Source organism: Lissotriton vulgaris, chromosome 5 (genome assembly GCF_964263255.1).
Source record: "Lissotriton vulgaris chromosome 5, aLisVul1.2, whole genome shotgun sequence".
Lineage (NCBI taxonomy): Eukaryota > Metazoa > Chordata > Amphibia > Caudata > Salamandridae > Lissotriton > Lissotriton vulgaris.
Window position 1 is genome coordinate 1094820630 of NC_141693.1, and position 15424 is coordinate 1094836053.

A 15424-nucleotide genomic window follows, 5' to 3' on the forward strand; every position below is an offset into this window, starting at 1 on the left:
AAACTGCTCTATATTTTCTTCAACATCTATACACCATTGTTGGTCCAGAAGGTTCGATTTATTAAAAAAACATCTTCTTAAGGGCCTTGCTTCTTGTAATCCCAATTGTACCTCCATGTAGAGTGCCACGTGGTCTGAGAAAACATTTGGTAGTTGGAGATAGTAGTGTGGTTCTAAAACATGGGAAGTTAAAAAGAAATCTAATCTAGATGCAGAGTTATATTTAGCTGAATAGCATGAATATTCTCGTTTGAGGGGATTGGAGACACGCCAATAATCAATTACATCAAGGTCAATTTTACAGCTTTGAATGGCCATAGCGACTTGAGGTTTGTTTTGGCAGCGATCTTTTTTGAAAGAATCCAATAAAGGGTTTTTATTAATTTGATACCTTGAAGTACTATATACTTGTGGTCCCAAATGAAAGTTAGCACCTAGCGCGAGGGCTAGTGAAAGATGACACCCTGTGTTAGCCAATTGGAGTACTTGCCTTACAACAGTGAAGACAACAATTTTGAGTTTTTACGGTCAGGACATGTAATGTTTAAATTCAACATGTCTGTTTTAAATACTTAGCTCTCAGCCTTGTAGACTTGAAAGGCCATTGCCTGGGGTGAATTATAAATATTTAAAAAGAAGGTTTTGACCTAGCAAAAGGATTTATTTTATCAGGTCAGGTCGGCAACTTAAAAGCTGCTTGACTAGGCGCAATGAAAAACCTAGAGTGACATTTTCACTTTGCCACTGCAGTTGGGACTTAATCAGTGCTGCAGTCCTCTGGTGGCTTTAACTTACTAGCCCTGGGTACACCTGGTACCTTATAAGGACTTCTAGGCAGTGCTTAGTTTGTAAAAAATATAAGTGCCAGGGCTCCCGCCAGGAGATCACTGCCACTTGACCTCACATTGCCTGTGCCATGATGTAATGATAGTATCAACACAACTACTAATGTTCAAATTCCTACAAGTGAAACAATGAAGACTATTTCTGGCCCCAAAGCCTTAAGAAGGGTTTGGGCGGCAGCTCAAATTAGCCAGACAGCGCCACCTTGCGGAAGGCTGTCACAAGTGCTGGAGCCAAACACCTGAAACCACTGGCTCAAATAAGGCACTGCTTATATGAAAGTTAAATATGTCAATCTAGTAGTAGCCAATTACACATTTCACTTTTAGGGTCAGAGCGCATGCACTGGGGCCTAGTCAGCATGGTCCGGTGCACTTAGACTCGAAACACCAGCAGCATCAGTTCAAAAACAGAGGGATAACCATGCAAAATAAAATCCTTTCTTTACTTACATGCAAGCACGTCTAGGGTATGGAATTGTATGCACACTTCACTCCCCTGCTCTTTGCAACTTGTAACGTAATAGAAAAAATACCCCTCAGAGAACACATTTTAATAAAATGGAGAAATGGCACAACACTCGCAACAGCATCAGCAGTTTCTTTATCAAATAAACAAAATCATACCAACCTTGGGGATGGCCTCAGTTAAGGCGTAGCTGGCTTTGTCACTAATCCACACTTTTTCCTTTGCTGCCAGGTTGGCACAGATAGCTTGCAGAACCTGCAGAACAGACTCGTATGGCAACACCTGGACCTTGAACTCAGCAGCCGGCGGTGAGTCGAGGAGTAGATGCTCTCTAACTGCAGAGTCATTCATGCGCTCACCATTGATAAACAGCCTTGAAGAAGTATTGAAATATATTTGTTAACAAAACATCATCTAAAGTTGCATCCAGAAAAGAAACATCCGCCTTTATTTAAGGCTCCTAATCAAACCCTGATGAATTGTTCCAATGAGACTGCTGGGATGCCTTCCCGGTGACTGGTTTAGATAGGTGGTGACAGAAGTGAACTCAACTGGAGATAACTTGGTCTGAGGGACGTTGGATACCGGTCTAGGGAGATGAATATGCATCTGCCCTTAACATTAGAGAAACCCTCAGCTAAAAAGTGAAAAGGTATGTGCAATATATTATGCTCTCACATGGGCACTATACATTAAGCACTATGCCCTAAGCAACTTAAGAGACCATGGTATTTTAAATGACACTTGGCATGGCACAGGCTACTTCACCAAGAACTTCTTGGAACCAGCATGGGCGTAGCTTGGGGTAGGGGGGTGTTGGGGATTTTCACACCCCCCTAATGTATTTTCTGATAAATAGTTGGGTACAGGCGCCTTCAGTTGGGTTGTGTGCGATGTCAGTAGGATTTCAGCAAGAATATTTATATATACACAACAAAAACGCACACACATTCTCTCACACTCTGCTTTAAAAGTCCTCAAAAATAGTTGCTATTTTAGAAAATATTGTGTTATCTCTCTGAGTACTCCTACCAATCGCATTCTTTTCACTTTCCACTATCCCCGTGCTTTGAAAATATCGAAAAGTGCTCATCCTTGAGGCGGGAAAGTTTCAACGATTAATGAGTTACTAAAGAGCAATTTCTTGTGCAATGCCACCAAGCATTACGCAGCGAACAGCACACGCAGAATAAAAAAACATAACCTCATACGCCACACTATGTGCAAGAAATAAGTGTTTTCCAGTGTCACTCAATCCACAATACAATAATGAGGGATATAAAAGTGATTTATCTAAACCTCACAGTGCCCCAAGCTCGATTCTTGACTTCTTGTTTTGAACCTACATGCCAGCAACGTTTACAGAGATACGAGCAATGCATCTACGATAGCCACTTGCACTTTTCTCTAGGCTAGACATTATATTGTGGAGAGAAAATATATACCTGATTGTGTCGGTTCCTATGATGGAATAGGCAAAAAACAAGGGGTTGTACTCTATGTCGGATCCGCGGAGGTTGAACAGCCCTAGATAAAAAACAAAAAGCTTTGTTGAGGTTTTCAAAATTATTATAGCAGAATATGGAAATTTGAGTGAATGAAAGAGTAGTTGCATGAAAGGGAAAAAAACTATTTTACAGAAACATATAGGGAATGGGGACTGTGAGAGTCATAAATCAGAATGAAAGAAATGCAATTTATTTGTCCAAATGAACACGTCAAAGGTACATCGTTCACTTGCAGTACATCTATTCAATCACACGATGGCACCAAAAGCTAGGCTAGGGCAACATTTAACAGATATGGAAATGCTTCGGCTTTTCTCATGTTTCAGAATGCTTTGTTCTTTTATTTAGAACTTCATCTCAGATAATGTAATCTTATGGCCCATCTCTTCACCAAATTTTGAACTTCATGGCATCCCTTCAAAAATCTGCTAGGGAGAATCAGGCAGTGAGACAGGTGGGTCGCAGACAGGGAGTGGGCAGTTTTATACAGCGTAAACAAGACCCAACGGGAGTGCGAGTGCCTTACATCAAGGGAAGTAAATACTGCATTAACGCAGTTTACATAGGTATTTTCACAAAAGAACGGAAAGAACATAAACCATATAAACTGTTTAATGTAGTGGTTCTTAATCAGTGGTCCAGGGACCCCATATTGAGTCGATTAAGGGGTGATTACGGGACCACCAAACCTGCGGTGGCTGCACCGGCGGACCGACTGCCCTATTATAAGTTTGACGTCCACACCTTCGCTGCAACAGCCGGGGAACCGCAGTTCCCTGAAACTGTTGGAGCCAGCGTCGGATTGGTAACGAGGGCACTCGGGCAATGCCCGAGGGGCCGGTGTCCAATCCCAGCTGTGGGATGCTTTTTTTTAGGCAGTCTGGGGGGTGATTTGGCGGTTTCTGCATTGTTCTGATGCTGCCAGCGGCCCAGCAGGTGCCTGAGTGGCCTTTCTGGATGTAGATGGGCGACCATTACCTCCCTTTTATCAAAGGTCAGAGGTGTCACTCCCTTTCTCTCGCTGGGGCCGACCCATTTACATGAGCGGAGGCAAAAGTGGCCTCACTTGTATTCATGTGTTTCACCAGTGCAAGCTAATCCGTGCATTTTTTTCCCTCCCCCGCCCCCTTTTTTTTTCATAAAATTTTGCCGAAGCAGTGTTTTGCAATGGCAATATGCAAATGTGGTAGTAGCTAAGGGTACCCCCAATATAAATTTCTTTTAGGTCTAGAGGAGGGGGAGAAACCTGGAAAATACATCAAATAGGAACCTCTGGACTGACCTATCTAATTTCAACAAGTTGGTATAATTCAAAACATGTTCTTACAGGGACACAGCAAAGCTATATCAATCTATGCGACAGACAGTATATGGGCTTTATCGTTTTATTTCTTTTAGTTTATATTTCATTTCAAAAGCCATTTATTTGGTAGTATTTTTCTAAAGGATTTTTTTACACAAGTAAAAATACATAAATATGATCATTCCTATATTTTTAGAAAAAAAGAGTAATTTTACAGTCAAAACACAATACAAAATTCCAATTAGTGCCCCCACCTAAACATTCTAATATACAGAAGTAAAGCTAAAAAAGAACTGCTATATTCATTCATCCACATCAATCTCACCAATCATACTATTCATACATGCTGCTTCTTGCATGCAATACACAAAATATCATAGAAAGATCAGACAATCAACTGAATTTACAAGAGCCCCCAAACAGGGGATATTATTTAGATGTGATACACAAATGTCAGACCCAGAATTAAAAAAAAAATCATTTGTTATTCTTTTTGGGAATCCTTCTCAGTTGGATTTTCCATTGTCTGTAAGTGGCCAACGTACGTTTCGGTGCAGACATAAACATATATGCCACCTTCATCAAGGCCAATAAATATACATTGTTCTTGGAGGTAGGACTATCTTCAGTCTATTTATACCGAAGTAACTATAATGTTGCAGATTACAATAAAAGTACGTAAAGGTTTATGTCACCTGTTAATATTTAGGTGTCCAAGCTAGATACATATTTTTAACTGCTGTACTCAAAGTTGCAGTATTTAATTCCGTTTAACAGGTGCCTATATCTTCAGAATATCAGGCACATCTATTTTCTTCTTCTGTATAAATAATTAAGGAAGTTTTTGTGGGTTTAAACTGTTGCTCGAGGTAGAAGATCCTCTTGCTAGAAGTCAAAACGGTATTTCTTTTTATATATTTCACAAGTTTTAACTTTTCCAAAAGTGAGTCAATACCTCATGCTGCTACAGCTTCCTTCCACTAACGGTGTCTTCGGAATTAAACAAAGCCCATATACTGTCTGTCGCATATATTGATATAGCTTTGCTGTGTCCTTGTAAGAAAATGTTTTGAGTTATACCAACTTGTTGAAATTAGATAGGTCAGTCCAGAGGTTCCCATTTGACGGAATACACAAATGTGGGCCATTTTTTTCTATCGTGCCCGGGCCGATTTTTAATCCCAATCCAACCTGCAGCGGTGGGAGGCAGTAATATGCTGGCGGTGCCGGAATCATATTAAGAGTTTCCTCACTGCCAGCCTTTTTATGACAGGAAGCCCGCCATTAAAAGGCTGGTGGTGAGGGAACCCTGGTGCCTCAAGCCATGGGGATGCAGAGGGAATATGTTGTGCACCCCTGTGTGCATGCATCCCCTTTCCTGCACGGCATGGACTGCAGAGTCAATGCTGTCCTGGAACAGGCTTTGGCACTTCCATTGTAATAATGCCTTTTTCAAAGACACCGCACTGCAAAAAGGATTACACGCCAGACTACACGAAAACTCGTAATCTGCGGCGGTGGACTTTGGCCATGTGGGAGCGGGGCGGTGGCATGGCAGCCCCATTCTCACATGCCAAAATCATAACTCCTGAGAAGGGTGCAGCCGCGCTGTGCCAGGATAATTGTACTAGAGTACTACTAGTACCAGCCCCTGCCTGGTGGCTACGCTCGTCCTGTCTTCTGCTGCAGGAAAGACACGTTGGTCGGTCGGTTACAGCGCAACAGCACGCGAGCCTACCTGCTCGCCGGTCCGCCCATCAGCCTGCTTGTCAGCGTCCAGGGACCCAGGTCTTTCATCAGCCTCACGGGACAGGGATCCAGTGCCTCCATTACCGCGCCTGCTGCCTGCTGTCTCCTCCCCCCGCTGCAGCCCTCCACCACCGGGTCTGCAGCTGAGCAGGGGGAGTAGAGACTTCAACACCCAGCAGCCTCCGCGACACGAGCGGAAGTCGCGTAGAGGCTTGGCACCCGGAGGCGCTGCTTAAGGGGCTGGCCTTGCTGGGGAGCGGGTGTCGGTTACAGCGCAACAGCACGCGAGCCTACCTGCTCGCCGGTCCGCCCATCAGCCTGCTTGTCAGCCTCCAGGGACCCAGGTCTTTCATCAGCCTCACGGGACAGGGATCCAGTGCCTCCATTACCGCGCCTGCTGCCTGCTGTCTCCTCCCCCCGCTGCAGCCCTCCACCACTGGGTCTGCAGCTGAGCAGGGGGAGTAGAGACTTCAACACCCAGCAGCCTCCGCGACACGAGCGGAAGTCGCGTAGAGGCTTGGCGCCCGGAGGCGCTGCTTAAGGGGCTGGCCTTCCCGCGTCGCGGGGTCGTGCCCGGGGCTAAGCCCTCAGAGGCCCGAGGAGTCTGGGCTGGGCACTACCCCCTGGCCAAATCTGTACTGACCAACAAGGCATTAAAATTGTGATTTAAAGCACATTGCAAATGGCTCCTACTGTATCCAAATCCACCACTAAAAACATGGTCAAAAAAACGCCCATTAACACACGTTCTGTTGCAAGGATCACCGCCCAAACTAAAACACCGTTACCAACGCTAACTGCTATTGACCGTATGCTTCAACAGACAATCGTAGTGGTAGCAAATGCCATTGAAAACACCGAGAGACGATTGTCTCTACCACCCAGCGCTTGTCTAATTCACCGCACACCACAACCTGTTGACAGTACTGTACATAACATAAATATGACTGCATTATCGAATGACTCCATTCTGATGCAATCTTACACAGGCCTTCCTGGGACCGTGCCACCTCCCATAGAAGACCCTCCTACACTTCCAACAATATTTCAAGACAGGGACAGTCGCCTGTCCCTAACTCCTAATCTGCAGATTAATGCAACACCATCTGAGGAACTGGGCCCTAGTAATGCGCCTAGCGCAATATTGATAGCTTGGAACAAACTACCCAAAACCCTCAGACAACAAACCCAGGAAAAACCCTTCAGAAAGCTCCTGAAAACATGGATTTTCAAACTCCCGGATGACCACTCTAAGGCTTCCATCTAATTCCTCCTGGACCGGCTCTCCTAAATTCACCAGCGCCAAGATGCTCCCTTCGGAGCGAACGTCGCGCTCTATAAATACCCCACAAATATCACAAATATCTTGCGACAACGAAGATACCACTCATACAATAGACCCACCCAATAATAGCAGCGTCAATAGCACGACCAACCATGGCACTGCCCATCGCAGATCTAGACGTACCCATAATAGAAAATTACCAGCTCCTTTTAGGGGATGCGTGAAACAAAGGGGTAGAAGAAAGAAGGTAACTTCACCATCACCTCCCACAGAACAATCTAACGGAAGCGAACCACCATTGCCAAATCTAGGACTCGCAGTTAATATGGAGTCTATAATGGTTCAAATCATGGAAGCTATGAAGCTCCTCATTTCCCCCCTAAACGACAAACTTGAGCAAATAGGTAAAAAGGTGGAAAACCTGGAAAAACTGGGCTTAGCCAAATTAAACATTCTTGAACATCTAGGCCCACAAACTACCCAATCCATCTTAAATGTACCGACCGTGAATAAGGCCAATATGACTGCCCATACTACATCTAAACCACAGGCTCCACCAGCCAGAAATACGAATCCCTCAGCAGTTACCGGTAAAACTGCAAATTCACATACCAATATACCAAGTAACGCCACCAATGGCCCTTCTACATCCTCTTCCCACAGAGCAACTGGGGAGGTGCCCATGGACTACACTTCAGTAAGCAGGAACCCACCGGCGCGTAGCTACTACAATAATATTATTCCCGCCGTAATCAATCTCCCACCAGAAAGCAGGCCTTTCGTGGCAATCCTTGCCAATGTACCAAAACTTAAACCCTCCCAATTTGAAAATAGTGAAACACTTAAAAACAAAATTTTACACTGGCTTGTCCATAATTGTGGTTTCCCCTTAAGTGGCGCAGGCCAGATCATTTCAACCCAAAGGGTAGGGTGGGTGGGCCCTAGCAAAAAGGAAATAAATGGGGACTGTGTAATCATAAACTACAAAACCACTGAATGGGCCAGAGATTCCATCCTGAACGCGCCCATCCCTTCAGACAATGATTACAATACAACCCTGTTCCCATTGGACTACTTTTATAGAAATCTGGTGGGGTTCAAGATTCCGGTGCAGAATTTTAAACATCCCAGAGCAATTAACACACCTTACCCACTTGTACAGCAGGCACCAGTACAATCAGCCGGGTATCCCTCGACCCTTCACGACTTTAGTAATCAGCATGTCCCACAACCACCTATGGAATTGTACAGAATGCTTAACCCCAATTACCTTAATTACCACAATGCCACCGGGCCTGGAAACAACATCTATGGTCAATTTACAGTCCCAACATCAAATAGATTCCAGATATTTAATTCCCTAGACGAAAACGATTGACTCGTGAATACACTTGTCGAAGAAAGTGAACCTTACACAGACACTTCTGCAACAAGCTTAAACAATCTAACCATGATAGACAACACCACTTGCACTTGTACTGTTGAAATTCTTCCTGCAAGTGAACCTCACATAGATATCCCTGTAATCAGCCTAAACTATCTGACTATGATAGATAACATCACTTGTACTGTTGAAAATCATCTGGGCAACCAAATACTACCGTCAGCCACAACAGTTACTGTTCCACCTCAAGTATCCAGGGAAGAGTCATTGAGGGTTATTACGTGGAACATAGCGGGGCTAGCTTCCAAGGTAAACACACCCGCATGGGATGACTTTCTCAAACAGGGCTACGATATCATATGCCTACAAGAAACCTGGGATAGGGCTGAAGTATATGTCGAGGGATATACCTCTTTCAACGTGCTGGCTGTGGCTTCCCAGGCTGGTCGAGCCAAGGGGGGGTTAGTGACCCTGTTATCTACAACATTGACTGAGTTTTGGGTCAGTGACCAGGCAGTCTTAGGAGATTATGCTTCCGTTCTGCGTGTGGCCCACAGTGGATACAGAGACTTAATAATAGTGAATTTTTACAACAACATTGCCGGGCACAGACAGGGGATGTTCATTTCTGATATCGAGCAGGCCATCGATGTAATGTTATCAAGTACATCCAAACCAGCTGCAATTTTGTGGGCCGGAGACTTTAACATCAAAACATGCACTTATGCACTTAAGGGGGCATGCGGCCACAGGGAGGAATACTCTGGAAGGGAAACAACATGTGTATACAATCATTTCCCGCACAACATCCTTGGCAGCGCTTTGAATAACTTATTGGCCAAATATGATCTGGAACTTCTCGAATGCAATATGAATGCAAACAATGCTAGATGTCCAACATTCCATGGAAGGAATAGCCAATCCTTTATTGACCATATCATCGTATCCTGTTCTGTAACCTATATTAATGTTTGGGTAATTGAACAAACGGTCAGTGACCACAATAGTGTATCTGTCGAATTACTGGGCTGGGGGTCAAAAAGGAACTCCTATGGTCAACCCATTCAGGACATCTCCGTAGGAAGGCCGAATGGGACAAGGGTGAAATGGACAAAAACCGACCCCGCTAAAATTGTCACTAATGTAATCACAAACTGCTATGGAGAGGTGGAGTACTGTCTATCCCCAACACCATGCCCAGGAACCTTGCTATCTAAATTTCTAATTATTACGCAAGCCATCGAGAAATCATTGACACGCAAAACACGGGAGCCAAGAAAAGTCAAGACAGCGTGGTTTGATGACAATTGTGCCCAGTCATTAAAAAGGTTAAAAATTTCGCTTGATGCCAAACCAAGAGACCCTTGTAAGATCAGGGAAGAGCGTTATAACTACAAAATTGCACTAGCCACTCGGAAGAGAGAACTACAGGACGAGGCATGGGCTAAATTAGATCAGGCTGCAGAAACAAAAGATCATAAACTTTTCTGGGACACTGTAAATAGCCCGTTCTTAAAGAACGACAACATTCCCGAACTAACCTTGCATGTCAGTTGCCAAGCCTGGATTGTACACTTTACTGGGATTTTTAACTCTGATTGTACCTTTGATTCTATTTCGGTTTCAAATCTTAATGTTTTAACTGTAATGCCAACCTGTTTTAAAAGGGAGAAATTATTGTTTTCGGTATCTTTAAATGAGGTGCGGGACGCAATTGAGAAAAGCAAGGGGGGGAAAGCCCCGGGCCCAGATGGGGTCCCTGTGGACTTTTTTAAATCCAAGATTGATTTATGGGCCCCTATTTTAACACGCTACTTTAATGCTGCTATTGAGGACGAGTTACCTACCTCATGGGGTCAATCTATTTTGGTGCCACTTTTTAAAAAAGGTTCAAGGGCTGAAGCACGAAACTATCGCCCAATTTCCCTTTTGGACTCGTCACTAAAGATACTGAGTCGCGTGCTTCTGGTAAGATTAGAGTCCTGGGTCGAGGACAAAAATGTCCTGTCACCAATTCAGTATGGGTTCCGAAGGGGCATAGGAACCATGGAGCAGTGTGTGAACCTTGAGCTTATTATCGGCAAGTACACAAAAGCCAAGGAAGGGAATTTGTTCATGTGCTTTGCCGATCTAAGCTCAGCGTTCGATCTAGTGGAACACACACTGCTCTGGCCAACATTACTTGCTATGGGCGCACCCCCTGAAATTATTCATTTGCTGGCCAGAATGTATAGTAGCTTATCAAGTAAAGTTAGATTCGGACCGAATGGAGAATGCACCCCCTTTTTTAAAATTGGCAGAGGAATTAGGCAAGGGTGTGTTCTTGCCCCCTTGTTATTCTCCCTTTTTATAAACCAGGTCGACCAGTCCCTACAGAATCTTTTGCTGATGCCCCCATGATCAATGGTAAACAAATACCCGTCCTCTTATATGCGGACGACGCGGTCCTGATTTCTAGGACCGCGAATGGGCTCCAAAAGCTAATTGATAAATTTAACATTTTTATCAAGGGCAGAAAGCTTAAAATTAACAAGGGTAAGACTATGACCATGACCTGTGGAAAGAAATTAAAGAAAAGTAAGTCATTCTTCCTTGATGGGGATAAACTTGAGTCTGTGCAACACTTCTGTTATTTAGGCATTACTTTTTCAGGGGATGGGAGATGGGTAAACGAGCAATCCTGTGTAGGCATGAAGATGACTAGAAATACAAACTGTATTTTCAGATTCGCTTCCAAACTGGGGGGGCGCAGAATAAGAGAGATGATCTCCATCTATAACTCCAGGTGCATGTCCTCTGCTCTATACGGAGCAGGGATATGGGGATATAACTCGCAGATTGCCCTATCCATTCAGCAGGAGGAAAACAAGTACCTTAAACGCTTATTATGTCTCCCTGCTTCAGCGTCAAACGAGATCACCCATAGGGAGCTGGGCATATATCATGCCACAGACTTGATTGCACTACGTCCCCTTTCCCTCTGGCGATCCATTTGGGCTAAAGATGAAACCAAGTTTACTCAGGAAGTAATTTTAGACTGTATTAAATTGGATCAGCACTCAAAAATCCCTTGGCTAAAACACATTTTCCATTGGTACAAGACCCTTTTTGGTCAGGTTATTTTTAAAGATATCCCAACAGAATTAGTTTTAACGAAGCGTGACCTCAAAACCACCTATATGGATCATGCAAAAGGGATTAGAATGAAGGGGTATGCTATACAAAGTACATTCAAATTGTACCTGGAATATAATTTAAGCACAGGATTCCCATCATATCTTACATTTGTCAATATTAACTCCCATCGCTTCGTTCTGGCAGGCCTGAGGCTGGGCATAGTTCACCATTTGGTGGCTTTCCCTACTGTAAAAAAGCCCGGGTCATGTCCGTGCCCATGCGATGGGAAATCTAAACAGAGTATCTGCCACTTTTTACTATTTTGTAATTTTTATACTGGTTTTAGAAAGTTTTATTTAAAGCAATTATTTTTAGAATACAGTACGCGTAATATAAGAGCTGCAATGCAATTGTTGTTTGACCTGTCGTCCCCGAATGTGTGTTACCGTGTAGCCATCTATGTTCTTAAATGCATCGGGCACAGGAAATCAATCATTATATGATCCTCGTTGGTAAAGACACCTATTGACCAACTGTGAGCTACTGTTAAACCACATGCATTTCTCTTATATATGAATTTTGGTTATTCTGTACTTCATACTTGTCGTGTATCTTGGTAATGATTGTCCCCCGGCTTTGTACCCTTTTGCACTAACGCCTTTTTAAAATTTCTCGTATACAAACTGCTGCTAAAATACGTAAGAGACTATAAAGACATTGCACTTTAGTCATATCCTTGCATATTTTGCACATACTATTGCACTTTATGCCCAGCGTAGGCCTTTCTCTGATTTGTACTACCTCACTCGGCATGTTTTGCACTAAATTTCTAAATTGCTGCTAAGTACAATGTTCAATTTTTGCATATTTTGCACATACTATTGCACTTCATGCCCAGCATAGGCCTTTTTTGTTTAGTGCTATTCCACTTGGCATGTTTTGCACCAAACTTTTAAATTGCTGCTACATATAGTGATCAATTTTTACTGTGTACAAATGCGATATATATTGCAGGTTTTAACTTGATTGGCTTGGATATTGATGTAATTGTTTTTAGAAAAAGTTTCATTATTCTTTCTCTTTTTACAAATGTGATCTCAACTGCATTTATGAATGTTGCTATATGGTTGTACTTGTACAAACCGAATAAAGCATTTTTGAAACTGAAACTGAAACATAATCAGGCCCTAAGTGGGAGTCCACAGAAGTGAAAAGGTTAAGAACAAGTGGTTTTAATCCTCCCTGATTGTTTCCCACTGTTCTTGATTAAGTGCTAGGCTGCCTCCTTGGCTCCGTTAATGTTGGACTGACAAATAAGTAAACAATAAAGAACAGAGAGAATACTTTCTTTATGTAATTTGCGGCAAAGCATTTGCAGTTTCTAATTAGTGATGTTGGCCACTCTCCTCATTACAATGGTACCATTCCAGGCAATGCCCATGCTCCCTGCTGTAGGGTAGAGACAAAGGGTAAAGAGATCCTTGCAGAGTTTCCTCTTTCTGGCCATGAACTCTGCGCTCCTTATGTCCAACTAAACACAGAGCTAGTTCCACAAACAGCACAACTGTGTAAACAATCAAAAAACAGTGGCTGTGGTTGTGATTTTGTCTAAACACAATTGAGTTTCAAGAGTTTGTGCTGCAAGTCGCTGTCCACTGACTCCACACCAGTGTGGTGGACCCAGTTTTGAATCAGCGTGAAAACATGGGACATTACCCCTTAAGGAGGGAACCTGGACAAAGTTAAAATAACGAGGTGAGGCGTCAGCGGATTCTTGGTAGATGGCAGGGTCAAAAGTGAGGAGTGACAAATCGGATGAATTTTGAGCAGCTGTAAGCAAATATGTGCAATTTAAAGTAAAACAAAATAAACAAACGGTCAAACAGAATGCCAAAGTACCTATGAAAGGAGGGGACATTAACAAACAAAGGGTGTGAGAAGTATAGGAAATTGTGGCTGATAATAATGTGTTAATAAATGGAAAGAAGGGAATCTCAGACTAGAAAACAGAAAAAATTAGGTACTTACAGGCAACTTCATCCAGGGCCGTGACTACAAGCCAAGGAACTTTTCTTTCTGACATTTTTGTACGCAAGGCCGTAATCTTCTCCTTCCATGATAAACCTATAATTAAGAATGTGGGACAAATTTACTACAGCAGACAGAGCCATGGTTTTTGGGCTTCAATATATATATATTTTGGTTACTTACTGCACAATAAGTGATTAGTGGAATCTGCCAAGACATTTCACATTATCCCCGTGTTTGAATTAAATATATTTCTCACCCCAATCCAGTGAACAAGTCTACTAGGGATACCAATGAATTACATCAGTGTTTCTTAGACTTTTGACCTTGTGGAGCCTTACTTAATCATTCTGAATTGGGGGCACCCACTGAATCATTATTAGAATTAATAGAATTAGAACTGTCACAGAACACTTGTGTAGTTTTTAAAATTTCACTCACTTGTTGCTAGCAAGCAGTCACAGCGTAGCAGCGCTCCCTCGCGCCCTCGCCGCGAGCGGAGGCCACGCCCCTTGCTTAGGCCACGCCCCCAAGCCGACCCCTCCCCCACCTGCAACGGTACAAATTATGTGCATATCTCAGTCGCGCAGCGGGCGCGCCTAAGGCAAGCCCGTCTGCGCCCGTCCGCGTCCAGAACGCGGCCAGGGCCGGACACGCTGACGGTGAGAGCGCTCAAATAGATAGAATTGTCTGGTCGAGGAATAACCTATGGTCTCTCAATACTTTGGCGGAAACCTGTGCACACAGCATCGATCTTGGGTCCTCCATTCTCCCTTATACCTGTAGGACATGTGGGCTACAACTAGGCCTACCGGCTAGTACTAATGGTGGAGGATCTACTAAATCCAAGCCACCAATTAGTAAAAACCTTAGCGCGGGACTTGTGAACTGTAGATCCCTTGCAAAGCATGCAGATGATATATGGCTGCTGTTGGAAGGTCACCAATGGGACATATTGTTTCTAACAGAAACCTGGCTTAACGATGATAACATGACTGCCATTGCACTGACTATCCCCTCTGGATATAAAATTTGTTTCTCCAATCGACCAGGTGATAAAAGAGGAGGGGGAGTGGCAGTTATATTTAAAGAACAGCTCACACTCACCTCCTCCGCCCCCATATACACCCAGGGTCTAGAGGGACTACATTTCTGCTTCCAGGTGGGATCTCAGCTATCCCTAGCAGGACTAGCTATCTACAGGCCTCCGGGGGGAAAGAATCCAACCTCACTACTCTGATGGATATGATCATACAAAGCTCCCTCCTTCACCCTCAGTTTCTTGTTGTCGGTGACTTCAACGTTCACATGGACAGGGCAGATTGTCCTTCAGCAAATTTATTGAGATCTACATTGATCTCAGCTAACCTCAGACTCGTTAATAAGGCCCCCACACACAGAGCGGGCCACACGCTTGACCTAATAATAACCAACATTCCAAACGTGTCGGCAAATATACCGCTACCCCTAATTTGGTCAGATCATTTTCTGATACCATTCCTAATCAAAGTAACAGTTGATAAACGGCGCAAAGCAAGTGCTCTTTTATGAAAAGACAGTAGAGCAAACTAGTCCCCGATATCATGGGTCCAGTTCTTGCCCAGAACCGTCCGACCCTCACCTCCAATGTGGAGACGGATGCCCGACTACTCAATGACTGGATTGGCAATATGGTAACAGATATTGCCCCGGCGACGGCCGCTATATCTAAACGAGACTCTCCATCTGCTCCCTGATTC

General features: G+C 43.7%; 1 protein-coding gene across 1 annotated transcript in view; it reads right to left on the reverse strand.

Annotated features, from left to right (window-relative positions):
- The window catches only part of XPNPEP1 (X-prolyl aminopeptidase 1), a 534678-nt gene that overhangs the window by 242983 nt on the left and 276271 nt on the right, over nt 1–15424 (reverse strand). Inside the window, exons 8-10 of the mRNA XM_086922757.1 lie at nt 13686–13781; nt 2757–2838; nt 1474–1684 (exon numbers count right to left, since the gene is read on the reverse strand). Coding sequence (XP_086778883.1) covers nt 1474–1684; nt 2757–2838; nt 13686–13781 — 389 coding nt within the window. The remainder of the gene's footprint in view (nt 1–1473; nt 1685–2756; nt 2839–13685; nt 13782–15424) is intronic.